The 18,978-nt window shown below is 30.3% G+C and overlaps 3 protein-coding genes across 4 annotated transcripts; 1 reads left to right on the top strand and 2 right to left on the bottom strand.

Moving 5' to 3' along the window:
- The first annotated feature begins 1,031 nt into the window (after window positions 1-1,031).
- LOC119685261 lies at window positions 1,032-13,714 on the top strand. 2 transcript variants are annotated; one of them, XM_038099502.1, is made up of 9 exons: window positions 1,033-1,456; window positions 1,531-2,777; window positions 2,841-2,975; window positions 3,049-3,183; window positions 3,940-3,995; window positions 4,070-4,689; window positions 4,763-4,923; window positions 6,225-6,691; window positions 13,628-13,714. In XM_038099502.1, the coding sequence occupies exons 1-9, from the start codon at window positions 1,391-1,393 to the stop codon at window positions 13,654-13,656; spliced, it is 2,916 nt and encodes a 971-aa protein (XP_037955430.1). In that variant the 5' UTR covers window positions 1,033-1,390; the 3' UTR covers window positions 13,657-13,714. The 2 variants fall into 2 exon arrangements, with proteins under 2 accessions (XP_037955429.1, XP_037955430.1); XM_038099501.1 differs by lacking the exon at window positions 13,628-13,714 and having other exon boundaries at window positions 1,032-1,456; window positions 6,225-7,068.
- On the bottom strand, window positions 9,091-9,977 carry LOC119685264. The gene is made up of 2 exons (XM_038099504.1): window positions 9,601-9,977; window positions 9,091-9,546 (listed from the first exon to the last, which is right to left on the bottom strand). The coding sequence occupies exons 1-2, from the start codon at window positions 9,877-9,879 to the stop codon at window positions 9,091-9,093; spliced, it is 735 nt and encodes a 244-aa protein (XP_037955432.1). The 5' UTR covers window positions 9,880-9,977.
- LOC119685263 (phosphatidylinositol 3-kinase catalytic subunit type 3) lies at window positions 11,696-17,734 on the bottom strand. The gene is made up of 8 exons (XM_038099503.1): window positions 17,441-17,734; window positions 16,765-17,380; window positions 16,602-16,697; window positions 14,594-14,679; window positions 13,618-14,525; window positions 13,274-13,547; window positions 12,280-12,641; window positions 11,696-12,209 (listed from the first exon to the last, which is right to left on the bottom strand). The coding sequence occupies exons 1-8, from the start codon at window positions 17,509-17,511 to the stop codon at window positions 11,764-11,766; spliced, it is 2,859 nt and encodes a 952-aa protein (XP_037955431.1). The 5' UTR covers window positions 17,512-17,734; the 3' UTR covers window positions 11,696-11,763.
- Window positions 17,735-18,978: the final 1,244 nt, after the last annotated feature.

Raw genomic sequence — 18,978 nt, 5'->3', positions numbered from 1 at the left:
CGCCCTTAATAAACTGATTTATTGATAATGAGCTCATTTATATGAATGATTTTTGTATGCTAAATTATCATAATTGGTTATAACGAGCAAAACCGCCTAAATGAGACAGTGTGAATGTACTATTACTCAATTTTAATTTTGTTTTTCATTTCTATTTATACAATTGTGCTCATAAGTAAAAATGCTAAAAATCACAATATTCAATTTTATTAGACTTATTAAGTTTATAAAAATTACTTTCAATATCGCTATACAATTGCGCTATTGTGAATAACGATTTTAATTTCAATTTAATTTTATACAAATTACAATTTAATTTTAAATATTTTTTAAAATATTTTCGACGTAACAACTCAAAAAAATAAAAACAAAATTATACAATTTAATTATAATTGTACAAAAATATTATAGTATAAATTTAATAAAAAGTTTTATAACAAAAATTTAACAGACCTTATATACAGAACTATTATTGAACAAATTTAACAAAAAATTTCACACTTCGGCATTTTCAAATTTTCATTGTTTATTTTGAATAAATTTTGACATTTCTCTTGTAATTCTTCTAGTATCATAAAAAATCTACGATATTAAGACATTTACAGAGTTGCACAGAAAAATAATCACCATTTCTAAGAAGATTAAAAATTAATCTCGACTTTAATGAGATTAACTTTTGTCTTAAAAGTAGATTATTGCTTTAATCTACTTTTAATCTCACAATTTAAACGCCGTATTATGCTACGTTTACATACATACATTATACATACATACTACATTGGCAATACTGATGTGACAGTCTGCAAATTTATTTTGCCGCATAACATGGCCCTTAAAAAGCAATCATACGAAATAAATATATCTCGCTGCCTATTTGACAGGTGAAAAGAACTCGAAAAAATTACTGTTAAAAATATGATTCGGAAATAAAAAGTTAGAATATAACATAAGATCTACGATATACATAAAAAATAAAACGATCTGGCAGCATTTCAACGATATCTTTCCCTTAAAAAGCAGCCAAAAATTATGAGCGTTCAGTATAGGTTAAAGAGAGAAAGTAGTGTTATCACAATTTGGGCAATTTAGGCGCAAAGCGATTATAGAATTCAGAGTTGATGGAAAATCGCTTAAATTCTTATTGCTTCAGTTAGCTTAAAAAGTAAAACTAAATGCTTAAAAGCAAAATGTTTTCATAGGTTTTATTAACAATTTCATATACCCGTATATTTAACGAAATGTTTTTGTAAGCAAAAATTGCACAAAAGCGTTAGAGCCTTGCGTCCAACTCTTCATATAATTCTTAAAATAGCAATATAAACTTAATAATAATTTATCAATTAAATTTCCAACTTATGCTTTTAAGAACTATTTATTAATATGAGCAAAAATGCACCCTGTTCGGCCAGTGAAAATTAATAACAGTTATGAATCGGAACCATCATCTGGAAGCGGGGTATGTGAAATTTTATATTAAAAATTCAAATAAACTTAATCATATTTTTTTTGGCAAATTCTATTTATTTGTAGTCTTCGTTAAGTGAACCCAATGATTATTGCAACTCATTTGCTATTGATGCTATTAATTTCCAGCAAATACTTAAACCGCCGTCTTACAGCAACGAAGTTACAGTTATAACAACAGAAAACCCAAGTTCGTCGAATAGTTGCAAGTCATACGAAGAGAAAACGTGTTTACAATATGAAAAGCAATCCAGTTATATATCTACTATATACTCTGGCGAGGAATCACCATTCAAAGGATTTGACGATAGTACATATGGCAAGAAAAAAGTGGATTTTTGCGCATTTAATTCAAAAAAGTTGGACATAATTCAAGAAGGTATATCGAAAGGAAGATCACTATTACCAAATTTTTTTGACACGCTTATTGAAGAAAATAGCTGCAATGCAGTGGACATGCAATTACCTAATGAAAACATTTCGCAAAATAGTTATTTCCCAAGAAATGATAGTATTGATATGGAGAAGAAAATATCTCAATCAAGTGATACAAATTTATCTTCTGAGTTATCTTTTAATGGAAAAATTAAAAACTTAACAGCAAACATAGTAACTCTGGATGATGTAGAAAACCAACTGCCACAAAGAAAAACAGACCACACTCCGTCATTACCAAGATTAGAAACACCTGTAATATCCTCGCAACATAATCAATCTTTTATATTAAAAAAATATAGCAACGAAAAATCACCGGACTTATTTGGTGAAGATGATGATGATGATGATGATGATTCCAATACCAGTGTAGATAATAGTGATGAGCAATCATTTAAAGATAATAGTCTGGAATTAAGTAAAGTTGAAAGTCTGACGAATAATAAATCTAATGCAATTTCATTTACGGAAGAAATAGAAACAAAATATGAAATAGATACAAGCATAAATAAATCTTTGAACTGCCCAACAGAGTCGAGTTTTGCCGATGATACAATTTTCGATGAGACTACACAAAATGGTAATGATGCACAAACTATGTTTCATAATAATTGTAAGCGTGAAAGAGAACTACTTAAACGTACGCGTAAGAGTCTTGCAGGTCTGCCACCTCCACCGTCTCTTACAATACCACAATTGGATCTATTTACAGCTGTGCTAAATAATAAAAAGAACATTTTAAACTTTTTTAAATCGCCAATAGCAGAAGAAAGCGATTCCAATTCAGTAAATAGTCTTTTGAAACCAACACATACATTAGAAGCAGCTAAATCAATTACTTGGAGAGATATTTTAGGTGTAAGATATCATGGCTTATGGTAAGCAATTTTTTTTATACATAATAAAATTATAATATAACTTGAAATTCCAAATATTTGCAGTTATAACTTAAATAAATCATCTGAAAGTAATGAATATTTAAGTTTGGCAGTTATTGAACGTTATATTGGAGCAGAAACTAAGTCATCGTTCAGAAATTCACCGTCAAGCGCTAAAAAACGTAATTTGCGCATGAAGTATGTTTGTATAAAATTAATGAAATGAACTTACATTAACTTACAAAAAAAAATAAATTTCATTCTTAATTAGATTATTGCCACAATCACCAGGCAATCGACTTAGTCATTTAGCAAAAAGGAGAGCGATATTTTCATCAGCTAATCTAGCAACAACTTCACAAAAATCAAACACTTCTCTGGGACCACAAATAGTAATAAATAAAGAGTGAGTTTCTTTGACAATGTTTTTTTTTATATAAAGGATGCTTCTTTGCAATAAATAAGAATGTGAATCCTTAATGTCTTGGTAGAAATATAAAATATAAAACAAGATATAGAAGAATATCAGAATATCATATTAAAAAGATCATGCTTTTTCCTGGCAATTAAATGAGTATTACAATGGAGAAAGGCTGAGTGTAAGGGCCATTATACATACCACATTTCAATGTAAAATAATTGAAAGCATTGAAAAATTTAGTGAGTAATTAATCGTTTGCATAACGTGGACCTAAGTGTTGATACACGCATAAACACGCGCATTTTAAACCTAACCTAACCTAGGAAGATTATTATCAATTTTAACCAAATTGATAGATTGTTTTAAAATAATTTAAATAACTAGTAATTTTAATATCGCACACATGAAGACAGGTTTATTGAGCAAAACTCACTTGAGCACAAACAATAGCCCATTGTAATACCACGGTTAGTTAATTTAGACTAGAAAATATTTTTGTTCAAAACTATGACAAAGTTTTGCAAAGTATACCAAGTATATTAAATCTTATTTGAGCACAAATACTGACCCAATGTACTACCAAGTTTCATAAATTTAGACTCGACTTGGTTTTTGTTAAAAACTTATAATTCTTTTTTCGTTTCTTAAAACAATGAATCTCATCTGTAATTTAATACAACTTAATTCAAATTATTTGGTGTCAAATATAATGCGAAACATTCCTTTTTTTTCATACAATAGTAAACATAAAAAAAGACGAAAGGCAACTCCTAAACGTATGACAATCAATAACACATGTAAGTTTCAAATTCAAATTTTTTTCTTAAGCATATATATAAAATCTATATTTAATTCTATAATTATGTTTAAGATCGAAAAACACCTACTTCTTCAGCTCGCAAACGCTTATACCATGATCTCATGAAACCAGTACCATCACGTGAAACTTCGAAAAGAGCACTATTTCAAAGTCCTGCCAAAAAATCTGTACCTAAAAATATTATACAAAAACTGCCAATAAAACCTGAAATTGCAAATCGCGTGGAGAAATCTAAACGTGCGCTCTTTTCTCCAGAAACGTCAGGAAAATCCTCTGTAAGTGATCAAAGTGATATTTTCAAATCTTTACCTTGCAAAAACACGCAATTTGAATCGGTACTTAAACGTAAACGCATTGAAGATGATGATAATGATGCTGTCGATGCAATGGAATTTTCAACTCAAAGAAATAAACAGTTTCGCAGTAGTGCTGAAAATTTAACACCGCGTGCTTTGAAAATTAAAAGTCAGAGTTTTTGTATTGGAGCTGGTTCCTCCTTTACCTCTTCAACCGCTACAACTACATTTAACAGCACTTCACTGACAGAAAGTGAGAAAACCGGCTTATCCAATAACTCTAGTCGTATTTGTTTAGCAACAAATTCAAAAATACAACGAGCTCATTCTGATATGGTAATGCCAAGTAACTCCCTTACAGAAAACCAACGAAAGGTTAGTAATTATGATGTTAACAATAATTGTAATAAATTATTTTTTTTTTATTTTTTATAATAAAAATGTATAGAAATTGCTTTGGGCTGTTTCACAAGCACTGCAAGAGAAGAAAATTACTGCTCAACATACAAGCTTCAAACAATTTGCTTCAGTTTTAGCTAGGGTTGTAAGAAGGATTTTCCAAGAATTCTATCAGAAGAGCAGTACGAGCAATAGCGAAACAATGTTACGGTAAGATATTGTAAAAAGTTTATGTTTAAATTTTAGGTGAAGAAAATCTCCAATAAAATAAAAATACAATTAACAATTAATGGTGGGAAACCATTATTAGTTAGACACTCATCTAAATGTCCAACCATATTATTTATATTATATTTATATTATTATTATTGCTGAGTCTACTATCCAAAAGCTACAAGTTGCTCAAAGTTATGCTCTCCGAAGGCTCTTCAAAGTACGATGGTACATTCGCACGAATGGCATGCTAAGAGATCTTAGAATAGATACGATCAAAAAATACATACGGGATAGAACTCTGAAGCTATATGCGAAAACCAATAGGCTGCCCTACTTAGCACTGTCTAATCTCAGAGTAATCACTAACCGCACGCAGCCGTACGCAGATCTTAGATCAATCATTGATTAATAATGAAGATTATCAGGAATACTCAAATTAGTCAGTGAGATGAGCGGGACTATGCATAATCCCCCCAGCTATCATAGAGTAAAAGTGCCTAGAAGCACTAACTCGGAAAAGGCTTAACATAACACAACTATTATTATATATTATTTATATTTATATTATTTATATTTATATTATTTATATTTATATTATTTATATTAATATTATTTATATTAATATTATTAATATTATTACTACTGTTATATTATTTATAGTTATTTCATTATATTAATATAATTTATTGGTAATACTTGTTGCTTCAGAGACAACTTATCTCCCTTTTCCACTCGAATAAGCTGTTATCCGGCTTTCGGATTACGCGACAAACCAATCTTATACGTTGCATTTTTACAAAAGAATGAATACTATCACTGTTGAGTAAATTTTGTATATATAATCATGATGATTTTATACATTATTTTCATGTTTTCGTCAGTAAAAATTATTAAATAATGTTAATTTGTTTGCAAACTATTCTTACCTAGTATTTGGATAAGAACAAAAGTTAAACATATGATTTAAATGAATACATTTTTTCCAAACGAGTTCTTTTATTGGCCCTTAAAGCTTTTTAAGTTTATAAGGTGGATGATATTTTGTTCATTTCTATTTCGTATTATTCACTCTTACAGTACTGAGAACCTGAAAAATCTTTATTCAAGTATGTTGAATTATGGAATAGAATTATTCACGTGACGTCTAGACTTCGTTTCTAATTTAAAATCATTATTAAAAATTTCCTTTAAGATTTATTTAAAACAAATTCCAACACTTTATATCTATTTTAAATATCTATAATATATGATATTAAAGAAATTAATTTATTAATAAAATTTTTCAAATTTTACAGATTGGCTAAGAAATATGTTTATAATGTTGTATCTGGTAAAACTGCGGACGATATTTATTTTCACGCTAAAGCGCAAATTGATGATAATAAACGACTCTCTTGTAGTCGTCTTTCTGGATATATACCACCAGACGAGTATCAGCAACGTAAGAACTGTCAACAGAGCCAGCATGGTTCATTGCAAAATCTATTCAGTACAGAGACTTCAATAGATTCATTTAGCTTTAGTCACACTTCGTCTGGTTTTTATGAACACTCTACTTCACAATCCAATCTTTTAGAGATTATACCTCAAGACGATATAAATTATTCACAAAATTCAGTTGGATCGAGCAAGCTTTCTTCGCAAATATCGCAATCGAATTCTGCTTTACCAAATAGTTCATCCAAAAATAATCTTGGTGGCTTGGCATTGCGGGAAAACGTTGATTGTGAACTACGTAGGTCAGCACAGAAAAACTTCACAGGTAAGGATCAAAGAAATGTAAGTCCCTATGCAGACTCAAATTCTAATACAAATGTACGTGTCGGTTCTGGTCTTAAAACGCAATCGCAATTAGTGTCTGAATTCAATGCGAATTGCGCTAAAGCCAAACGTCAAATTAATTTTTAATTAATATAAATTCTACATTTAATTCAATATTTTTAATCCAATTTTCTAAAAAGAAGTTGAATTGTAATTATGAAACAAGCGCAACTTTTAACCACATTAAATGTAGTTATAAGAGCAGAACTAATGTTGAAACTGGAAGACATAAAAAGTTTGGGTTGTATTTTTAATAGTCTGATTCAGCTCATAATTTTAATAGAATTCTTTTTTAATTTTTTTTTTTGTGTAATTTTAATAAATATCCATCTTACATAAATTATTTAAATATTTAAAACATAATTATAAGTAAAGTAATTTTTAAAAATATATTCGTTTGTATATTAACAAATAAGATATTTTATGATATAGACTTATGATCTTTGAAACTACTACAAGCCTCCGAGATTATTTAGATAAATCCATAATTGCATTTATAAAATAGTTAATGAAATAGAGAAATAAAAAATTTTTAAGAAAAATCAGACACAATTACCACTGATACGCATAAACCTGTCTATGCATAAATATGTCACGTACTCCCATATATGTATATAGAAAATATATAATTTGCAAACCAAATATTGAACATTATTGAATTAATTAATTATTCGTGGTCTATTCTAAACATTATACAAATCTGCAATATATCTTAAAAAAAAATAAATAAAAATAGTAAAATTGTATTAAAAAATTTAGTTATTTATGTTAACAAATATAAATTCATTTTAATAAAATTGTGCGTAACACTGTGTATAATTAATTAAAATTAAAAAATTATGTAAAATTATTTATCTAGTAATCATCCGAATCGAATCCTTCATTGTTTACTGCTAGTCAAAAGCAAATACTCAGCTCTTTGAAGTTATCTCTCATGTTACAGATGTCGCCAAACTATAGCACTACTTCTCTACTCTCTATGGTTTCTCATTCAATTAAATTCCACCCATCAAATCCACTCCTTATACTCATTGCCCCTCCATCACTTCCAATCACTACCCATCTACTTCCCCACCCGATTACATGGGTCTTCGAAACTGGGTATACTTACGGATGCAAACTGTGGATTCTGTGAAGAGAATGAGGAGTCGGCCACACATGTGCTGTTAGAATGCCTTGCGCTAATGCACATACGAAATATTCTTACGGAAGAGGCAATACAACTCTGTAAAGTAGGTTCTATAGTACTTTTTATTGACGCTACAGGGGTTAAAGACCTACTCTAAGCCCAGAAGGGGGCACAATAGACCCGACGGTCGCAATGCTACATCCCCTAACAATAATAATAATAATACATGGGTCTTGCATATTCTTTCATGTTATCTGTTGGCAGGTCCCAGCGGGTTACAACAACAATATCAAGTGTCACTTCCACGACCGGTCTATGTCCTGGAGTCACCACAACGACCAAGTGCCGTTTACCATCCCCAAAGGATAATGACAAACTGATCCTAGCGGGTTAAAACAACAACAAGTATTAGCATATGCCTGTTTGGAATGGATAAGCGCACTTAGTCTTCTGTGCAGACAGGTGGCTCCAAGACGTAGTCCCTTCTACTACTGTAACCGTTCTGGATCAATGAAAGAAAGCTGCTTATTATAGTAATTAGTTTGTTATTTTCCTATCAGGAACAAGTGTTGGCCCATAAGATTACAGGCTACCTCAATATACTATTTAGAACTTTCGTAGCAAGGTGCCAAATATTTAGAAGACTAATGAACCATAAAATATTAATATAGCTGGTCCGCGATTTACGCTTTAAACAATTTTTTAATATCAATAATTATATTGTGTTGTTATGCGTGATAATTAGCGCGATTAGTACGTCTCCCACTCCTAAAATATTGAATCAATTCGGTCAACCAGCACCAGAGAACAGCCAAGCAATATCACAAATAGTACAGAATTAGGCGATTGAAGTGTAATCAATTATGGATGCACTGAAAAAAAGCCATTGTTAATGAAAGGACCAAAATACCGGAAGATCACATTCGTGAAGCATGCAACTAATTTATTAACGGTTTAAAGTCCATAGCCAAGATAAAGTGTGGCCACATCGAGCTAGAGTGATGTGGCCACATAGGTAACCACATAGGTAACATTTCAATCGCCTAACCCTGTAGTAGAGAAAAATATTTTGGAATATCTTCTAACACCCTATTTCATGGTAATATAGCACAACAATTTTCAATTTTTTAATTCTTCCAATAAATTACAAAAAAAAAAAACATATTACATTCATTTTTAAAAATATTGAAAAAGAATTATATTATACCGAACTAATCAAAATCTCCACTGCGATGTGTATTGAATCTTTTCTGGTAATTTGAGATGAGTTCATAAACATCGCTTTTAAATTCTCTAGCTAATTGCAAATCTTCTTCTGCCCACTCTCGACTATTAGAGGTTACGCAATTCCCCAGAACATCCCAAATATCATTTTTTGCAGCAGCAGTTGTTGTTTCCAAACCTCGCTTAATCACCTTTGTAACTTCGTTATCATCCTTTTCTATTCGACGTTGCTTAGGTAATGGTGTTGAAGTTGACGGTTCTGACTCAGTGTCATCCAATTCCAAATAAGCTTTCGTATCAGACTTGACGGTTTTATTAATTAAATTTGATGCTGTCGGTGCACTAATTTGCAATGTAGGCTCTAAAAATTTAAGGGATTTGTATACAGAATTTGGTGCAGACACTTTTCCATTTTTTTTTCGGCTCATTTTGTTGAAAGCTGCCTAAAATTGTATAATTTTAGTAACTTTTATAATCTATGTATTTTAAAAAATTACTCTAAACGAGCATCGAAGACTATTCCATTTTGACGAAACTTCAATTCGGGGCAGCCCCATGATATCCACCACTTCCTGCCATAGAGCTTCTCGTATATTTCTATCTTTATAGTCCTTCGAGAAAATATTCCACATACCTTCTCTAATTTTTACCTCCATTATAAATTTCTGGGTTAGCTCAGGATTCCAATTTAACTGCATTTTACGAATTCGTTTTTTGGTAACACTGGACTTTACCGATTTGTTTAAGATGGGAGTAAGTAAACTTTTGTCAGACATTTTAACTATGTTATTCTTTTTAAAATATTTCTAATCTTATTTATATTTTAATTATTATGTTTTATGTATTTAATTTATGACAATAACTTTCTTGATTTATCTAGTCACTTCAATTAAAATGTTGTCAATTCATTTTTACGTTGCTATACCGGTTGGCAAATTAAATTTTGTATGTTTTCACTTGAATGTTGATTGACTTAATATTGACTTGTCATGTCAATTCATTTTAAGTTGCCATATCGGTTGACAAATTAAATTTCGAATGTTTTCACTTGAATGTTAATTGACAATATTTACTTGTCATATCAATTCATTTTAAGTTGCCATATCAGTCGACAAATTAAATTTCGAATGTTTTCACTTGAATGTTGATTGACTTAATATTGACTTGTCATGTCAATTCATTTTAAGTTGCCATATCGGTTGACAAATTAAATTTCGAATGTTTTCACTTGAATGTTAATTGACAATATTTACTTGTCATATCAATTCATTTTAAGTTGCCATATCAGTCGACAAATTAAATTTCGAATGTTTTCACTTGAATGTTAATTGACAATATTGACTTGTCATGTCAATTCACTTTATGTTGCCATATCGGTTGACAAATCAAATTTTGAATGTTTTCATTTGAATGTTGATTGACTTAATATTTACTTGTCATGTCAATTCATACTAAGTTGCCATATCGGTTGGCAAATCAAATTTCGAATGTTTTCACTTGAATGTTGATTGACAATATTTATTTGTCATGTCAATTCATTTTATGTTGCCATATCGGTTGAAAAATCAAATTTCGAATGCTTTCACTTGAATGTTGATTGACTTAATATTTACTTGTCATGTCAATTCATTTTAAGTTGCCATATCGGTTGGCAAATTAAATTTCGTATGTTTTCACTTGAATGTTGATTGACTTAATATTGACTTGTCATGTCAATTCATTTTATGTTGCCATATCGGTTGACAAATCAAATTTCGAATGTTTTCACTTAAATGTTGATTGACTTAATATTTACTTGTCATGTCAATTCATTTTAAGTTGCCATATCGGTTGGCAAATTAAATTTCGTATGTTTTCACTTGAATGTTGATTGACTTAATATTGACTTGTCATGTCAATTCATTTTATGTTGCCATATCGGTTGACAAATCAAATTTCGAATGTTTTCACTTAAATGTTGATTGACTTAATATTTACTTGTCATGTCAATTCATTTTAAGTTGCCATATCGGTTGGCAAATTAAATTTCGAATGCTTTCACTTGAATGTTAATTGACAATATTTACTTGTCATGTCAATTCATTTTATGTTGCCATATCGGTTGAAAAATCAAATTTCGAATGTTTTCATTTGAGTGTTGATTGACTTAATATTTACTTGTCATGTCAATTCACTTTATGTGGCCATATCGGTTGAAAAATCAAATTTCGATTGCTTTTTTACTTAAATGTTAATTGGCGCAAAAATGACTTATGTTGTTTGTTTGCCATATCGATTGGAAAATTAAATTTCGACTCCTTTTACGTGAATGTAGATTGACTCAAAAATGCCAATTTGTCATGTTGTTAATTCATATTCTGTTGCCACATCGGCTTAAAATTGGATTTGGGCTGTTTTTTCCAGAATATTAATTGACTCAAAAGTTACTTGTCACATATATGGCAACAAAAGCATACGACATCGTTTCTTTACTCGTTTTTCATTAAATTGACAATATTTGACACTAAAAACGACATAATATAAAATAGGCATAATATATATATTTATTATAAATTATATTAAAACTAATAAGATAACAAACTTAAGTATAATTCTTTTGAATTTTGAAGCTATGTTTTCTTGTGAGTTCATAAAAAAAAAGGAATTTGGTAACTCCCAGTCTACTTTCGCCAATATTGAGCCAGTTTATGTATTTGCTCGACTAATGCCGGCATTACAGCGGTTATTGAGAAATCTAAAAGTCCCTGTAAATGTTGAACAGCTTCCTCATCAGTTAAACCCAATTGTAAATTTTCTTCAACTTTTTTTACAGCCTTGTCAGGTTCAAGCGCAATATCAGGAACTGAGGCATCAACCATAAGTGTGAATAAATTCAGCATAACATTAGCATGACGTCGTAAATGTAAAAATGCTGTATAACATTGTTTCCGAAACTCATGATGATGTTCTGAACTGACGCCGCCCATAGCTTCAACCATTTCTTTGCTTAATTTCATAGGCGGTGGCATTGGTTTCGGATCACGTCCCAATATATAGCCAAAATCAATATGGAATAATTTGCCATTTGTGGTGAGCAACAAATTGTCTAAATGTCTATCTCCAACTCCTAAAATAACACAAATGGAATGTGTTTGAGTTTATTTTAATAATATTAATTAATTAATTGCTAAACTTACCTAATAAATATGTTATAACACAATATCCAGCACAACTTTTAATGTAAGTATCCATAGTCTCGGATGTTATGCCATAAGGACCTGTTTCACAAGGATTGTGTTTGCGAAAGAAATTATGAATACTGCCTTCACGTGCCAAGACATCAGCAACTGTGTATGAGTCAATAAATTGCAAGAAACCGTGTTTAGAACTCGTGGCAAGCACTTTGTAGGGTGTCAATTTTAGGTCCAAATTCTCTCGACGTAGTAATTTATCCATAAGTGTTATCATTTGTAAGATAAGCTGATCTTGTCTCAAATCATCACCGTGTTTAAAAATCGCTACATATTCATGAGAGGCGATTGTTGTCACAAATGTTAATCTAAATTAAGAAAAATATAAATAAAGAAATGTGTAAATTAAGAAAAATATAAATTAAGAAAAATTTAAATTAAGAAAAATATTAAATTAAGAAAAAATTTAAATTAAGAAAAATATGAATTAATAAAAATATAAATTAAGAAAAATTTACATTAAGAAAAATATAAATTAATAAAAATATAAATTAAGAAAAATATAAATTGAGAAAAATGTAAATTATGAGAAATATAAATTAAGAAAAATGTAAATTAAGAAAAATATAAATTAAGAAAAATTTAAATTAAGTTAAATTTAAATTAAAAAAAATTTAAATCAAGAAAAATATAAATTAATAAAAATATAAATTAAGATAAATATAAATGATAGATATATACATTGTTATATATTATGTAGGAGAATATAAGTATATTATATTAATTATATAATATACTAATTAAAATATTTGTTTAAAAAATATATAGGTATTGTTTAGATAAGAAATAGTACTTTGAAGTATATAAAAGTTTCTCATAAACAAATTAAAAATAAAACTATTTTAGTTATTAACAATATATAAATGTAACCAAGTCAATTTTATAATATAATATACCATATAAATATTTTAATATATAAAAGAAATGTGTTTTAACGTACTTTGCAGGCATCAGCGCACTTTTGAAAAGCGATGTCTTATTTGGTACTATTTTTGTTATATGGATTTCTGGATCTAAAGGAAAGGGGATTTGGTCAAATTCGTTGAAATTTATTTTAAATTTGTCGTGCTCCGAGAGTAATTTCTGAAACTTCTCAGTTTTTTTATTACGATTGCCTGGTTCCTTAGCTACGATTTTAACCAATTTTACCAGCTCGTCTATGAAAAGTTTCTGCTTTTCGAGACTGCAATATATGTTCCGTAACTGAAAGCTGCCTGTTAATTTTAAATTATATATAATTAATGAAATATACAACATGCTATAGTAATAATAAAAATTTTATACCATTTTTTAGGACTTTTTGAAACATCTTCAACACCATAACATACATAACATGCACGCTTTCATCTTGTTTTCGTATCGATTCCTGATCTTCAACTTCAATCGATAAATACCAGTATAAATAATTAGCTAAAGTTGGATTTTTACATGCACGCTGTATAAGAAAGGTTGACAAATCCCCGTAAGTTGGCGTGGAAACATATGAACTAGGATTATCACATATTAGAGTATTTGATGTATCTGATGGTACTGATGCAATAGTGGTGGTGCTAACAACATTCATTTCATCATCTGCCACCGATGAATTAACAGAGATCGACATCGGTAGAGTTGATTTTTGTGTGACATTCACTTGTACTGCTGTGCGTTGCATAATGGAATTGGACGTATTTATGTTATCGCGATTCGTTGATGCGGCTATAACGGATGTTACATCAGCGCTATTACTTAAATCAGAGCACATAGAGCTCTGATCAAACGAACCGGATTTATCGTCTAATGAACGCACAATATCACGATCTGGAAAAATACGCTTATGCGATGCGGCAATATCATTAAAATTCTCATATTTAAGTGCCTGTACCAATTGCAGTAGATAGAGTAGTAAATCTTCGTCGGGTGCTTGAGCTAAACGGCTTATAGCATATTTGCGCACTTGATGATGTTTAAATGCCGGACTAAGCAATTCTAAAGCGTCTTCAACATCCATTGGTGCCCATTTTGCTAATAAAGATAATGCCTGCATAACTTCAGCGGGTGTTTCCCAATTAATACATTTAAGGAATTTTGTGAGCGCCTTTTTATGTGAGGATAAATAGAAGCGAAACTTCCATAGCAAATCCTGCTCTTCACTGCTCAACACATATGTAGGCGGATAGCGATAGACGATAGTGTGTAACTGATCTCGTATGCTAAGATAAAAACGTGTTTTAGTAAAAAATATATGTTTTACTAAAGAAAATAAAATAATATATATTACCTTGCTGTTGGTTTTGCATCTCTGTCAGATATGCGAGAACGTTCGGAACGTGCCAAACGATGATGCTTACGTTCCACTAAATTTTCCTGAATATAAGGAAAAATTTAAAATAAAAATTGTAAATATAAATGTAAATAAAAAAATTAGTTAGAGTTATTTATTAACAATCTAAGTGTTACCTAAGCCCTGTTAAAATCAAATATATTACAAAAATATTTTTAATCAACTAAATGAAGATTGTTCAGTTATTATAATCAAAAATATATGGTAAAAAATATTTATGTATATTAGTATATATATGGATAACCTGCAGAATTATCCATGAAGGGATGTAAATATAGTTTACATATGAATTAGAACCATAGGTCGGGTCAATTAAGCTCAGATCATGAGAATATGACAATTAAAGGAAAAGGCAAATGTGCAGAGTTTCTTTATTTTTACCATACAACAACAACAAACAATATTGCAGATGATGAGGACCTTAGAGGATTGATCGATGTCATTATAGTGCACTGATTGGCGTAACTACACGATTAAGATGGATAATATCACAATTTTAATACGTAAATTTTGTCCCTAGGATGTGAACAGCAAGAAACAAGAAAAACATTGAGATTAGTGGGTTATGATGTCCTCCACATGAACACTGTTCATGTTTTTTCTATCTCTATGTCTGTCTCGGTTACTGCATGATATTCTTAGTCATAAGGGAGACCATGAATGTTGAGATTTTGTGACTTATTTTTCTATTTAAATCATTTTCCCTGCTTTCTCTCCCACTTCTTATTTCTTCCACTTTGTGCTTGCGAACAATAATTCACTCGCTGAGTGCTCTTAAGTAAATCATTAACTTTTATTACTGTAGGAGAAGTCAAGCGGTCCTTATCAAAATTATCTTTAGATCCCTCATCTAAAATGATGTATCAGAAGACCTTGTTGGTTTTAATATTTTTTGTTACAAGAACAAAGTAGCTTTCAACATCTTCCAAAGGGACTTCACAAGTAGGTCCCAGCGGATTACAACAACAGTATTTTTGGCAGTAGAATATAGGTTTTAAGACTTACATACCGAAATAGTATTTTCTTCCAAACTATACATGCATTGCAATTTAGTTCTCAATGCAACTCGGTTTGATATTTCCAAAAAAACAAAAAGATAACTACTCCATGCAGTAAGAACTGTCCTGGTATAATTAAAGTCGGTATTAAATAGTTACTTGTGTCATTTGTTAAAAGGGTAACTTTGGTTATTGTGAATCCATATTAGTGGAAACACTTTTTTAATGCACAATATATTAATTAACTAACTTTATATGGAGAAAAGAGTAAATCCTGACGAATATTTTTATATAAAATTTATTACGATAGCTGGTCTGGTTCAAAAATTTTTTTCTATTCAAAATTTCCATTTAGCCCACTGATATTTCGTCATTTTCATTTTTAATTATTTAATCATTCCATTTTTCCTTTGGGAGTTCTTCCTTGCTAGGTTGTTTAAAGGAAGCTGGAGTGACATGGGTTACAAAATAATTTTCAAATTAATCATAATCATAAATATTGTGTGCTGTTACCCGAACACTTTGTATCCATTTTTTTAACCAACTTTTGCCATTTTCGTATTTTTTAACAATAATTTTGAATATATTAAAATGCGATAAACGCATTCTTCTCCTAATCGTGTTTACATTAGAACTGTTAATGGATTTACTGCTTTAACGGAACAATTTCGCTTAGAGGACGCATTTCAGTTGACCATGAGACATAATCGATTTTGGATTTATATTAAAAGTCAATAAACAGTGGGGTGTGTACTAGACTGCATGTCTCAGAGCTTTTATGTTTAAGCATTACCATTCACAACCAAATAAAAATAGGTTTTATGCAGATTTAAATACGCTCATACGGCATAAAATATGTGAAATATACTTTGTTAATGTTTGTGTAAATATAAACAACTGCTATAAAAATTTAAATAATACTGAATGATTTATTAAGTGGAACTTACCTGTAGTATTTCTGTATCTGGTACAGTGACAAGTTTTGGTTTAGATATAAATTTATAGTTTTTGTCACCTTCCGTTTCAAAATATACTATGGAATACTGCAAAATATAAAATATAAATATTTAAATGACATTTATTTATTATAATATTATTTAAAACGCTTACATTATAGTAATCGTCCACCACAATTGTTGGAAATTCAATCATTAAAAACATATAATCGGACAATCGTTTTTCACGTTCATTAATGACTTCTATTTCTCGGAAAGTCAACCGATCCAGCCAATCAACCTTTTGTATCTGACCATTACGATGCTTTTTAGCTAATTTTCCTAAACGTTGCATTTGTGACTTAGACGATTCTTTGCCTTTGCCAGGTGTGCAGCCATTACCATCACCCTCAATGCCCAACCATACCCGTAAATCGTACATACCCTGGCGAAACATACCATTTTTACCAAATAACGTTATGGATGTACCACCAATGATAGTAGTTTGTCCAGCGCCAGCACAATCAAGAATTGTCAATACAAGCAATGCAGTTCTTGGCAAATCTGAAAACTGCAGCGGTAATGTAATCCATTCATTCCAACTCCAACGTTTGGTAAATGATTTGTATGATGTGGTCACAGGTAGACAATACGGTCGACCTTTATTGAATATTTGCATGCGTACTTGAAATGCTGGATATTCTTCGGAATATAAACCAGAAAAACGTAAAATTGGTTCTTCCAGCAGTTTTTCATAATCCGGCTGTCGTTTCTTCCCCTCAAGCGTGCCACTAAAAAAGCATTAAGAAATATAATCTAAAACGCCTACTTTTTTGTTTATTTTTTCTTACACTTTTATCTGTACGAGTTCATGCAATGATGAACTATAAATGTAACGAAAGTGGTCATCCAACTGCTCCATGTCTAATTTTCTCTATACGCCAATATTATTAATAATACCGCATAATTTTCTATATTTATTTATTTTTATTTATTAATTTTTTATTACACTAAATAAAACGATAATCTTTCCAAGCGTATATATTTGTGTTTGATGGCCTGAATGAGTTTACAAATATTTTCACAAATAAACAAAACCTTTTCTTTTAGTTTATATTCTTTTATGATTTCATCCGTATCTCTTGCAAAACAGCTGACAATGAGATAACAGCTGCTGCAAAACTGGGTGCCACAACAAAACCTAAGCGTGCTCGAATTCGCTTGAAATAATGCAGTGAACACAATAGATATGTTCCACGAGCTACTCGTAGTAACTTTGAGTAACACTGTGTGTTCCAGCAAAATTTTTGTGTAAATGATATCATATGAGAGAGCGTAATACGGCGTTTACATTGGCCGAAAATGGCTCATTTTGGATGAGTCATTTGAAAGTGTTTACATTCGTTGTATTTCATTTTTTCTCATTTCATTTCATTTCTGTGCCAAAAAAATGTTACAGGAAGGTTAAATATACCTTCAAACCTTACAATATAAACTGAAAACTTGTTTCTAGATTCGATTTATTTATTTTTGGGAAGTAGAAGTTCCAAAAATTGGTGCATCATTTTAAAGAAAATGCAACCACCAAACATTTGTTTATCTTTTTTTTGTAAATATGTCAAAGCAGCTTTTTCAAACTGTCAAAATGCCATGAAGAGCTTTCATTTAGGGTATGTTCAATGGATTCCTTTGCATTTGGAACGTATGTGGAATGCATTCGAACGTCATTCATACAGAATGTGAGAAAATTGCTCATTTTTGTGCTTGAAATTTTATATGCAAGAATGAACCATTCGATACTCATTTTCGATTTTTGACCAAAATGAGCCATTTTCGGCCAATGTAAACGCCATATAACATCCCTGTCAAAATTTGAGAATGCTACACAGACCTTAATCGTACATTTTATTTCAAGTAAAATTTGTGTTGATGTCTGAATCAGCTGTTTTGGATTAAATTCAAATTTTTGTATTGTTTATTTACGTCAAAGCTGTTCTCACCAAAGCTGTTCCATGAAAATTTGTGTAAATAGTAAATAAAATAGTTCGTGGAACAAACCTAATTTGTCCAACTTCATACCAAAACATATTTATTTGAATTATCTGCTTTTTTTAGAGTAATTTATTATATACATGAGTATACCAACAAACATATCTATTTGTTTACAGCATAAAGGGTACTTCGAAATATTTGAACCTAATACCATGCTTCTACTGGTCCATTTTATTTAGGCAGTTTTGCTTATTATATCCGCTATTGACGATTATTTATCATACAAAACGCTTTCATATAAATGAACTCACAGACCGTGTGCGAGTTCGCATAAAATGGAGGAAAATAGTAAACTATGTCGGTATGGCAGCGAATGTTGGTATTTACCAGAATTTCG

This window comes from Teleopsis dalmanni, chromosome 2 (genome assembly GCF_002237135.1).
Source record: "Teleopsis dalmanni isolate 2A chromosome 2, ASM223713v2, whole genome shotgun sequence".
Lineage (NCBI taxonomy): Eukaryota > Metazoa > Arthropoda > Insecta > Diptera > Diopsidae > Teleopsis > Teleopsis dalmanni.
This window is presented reverse-complemented; position numbering and strand designations above follow the sequence as displayed.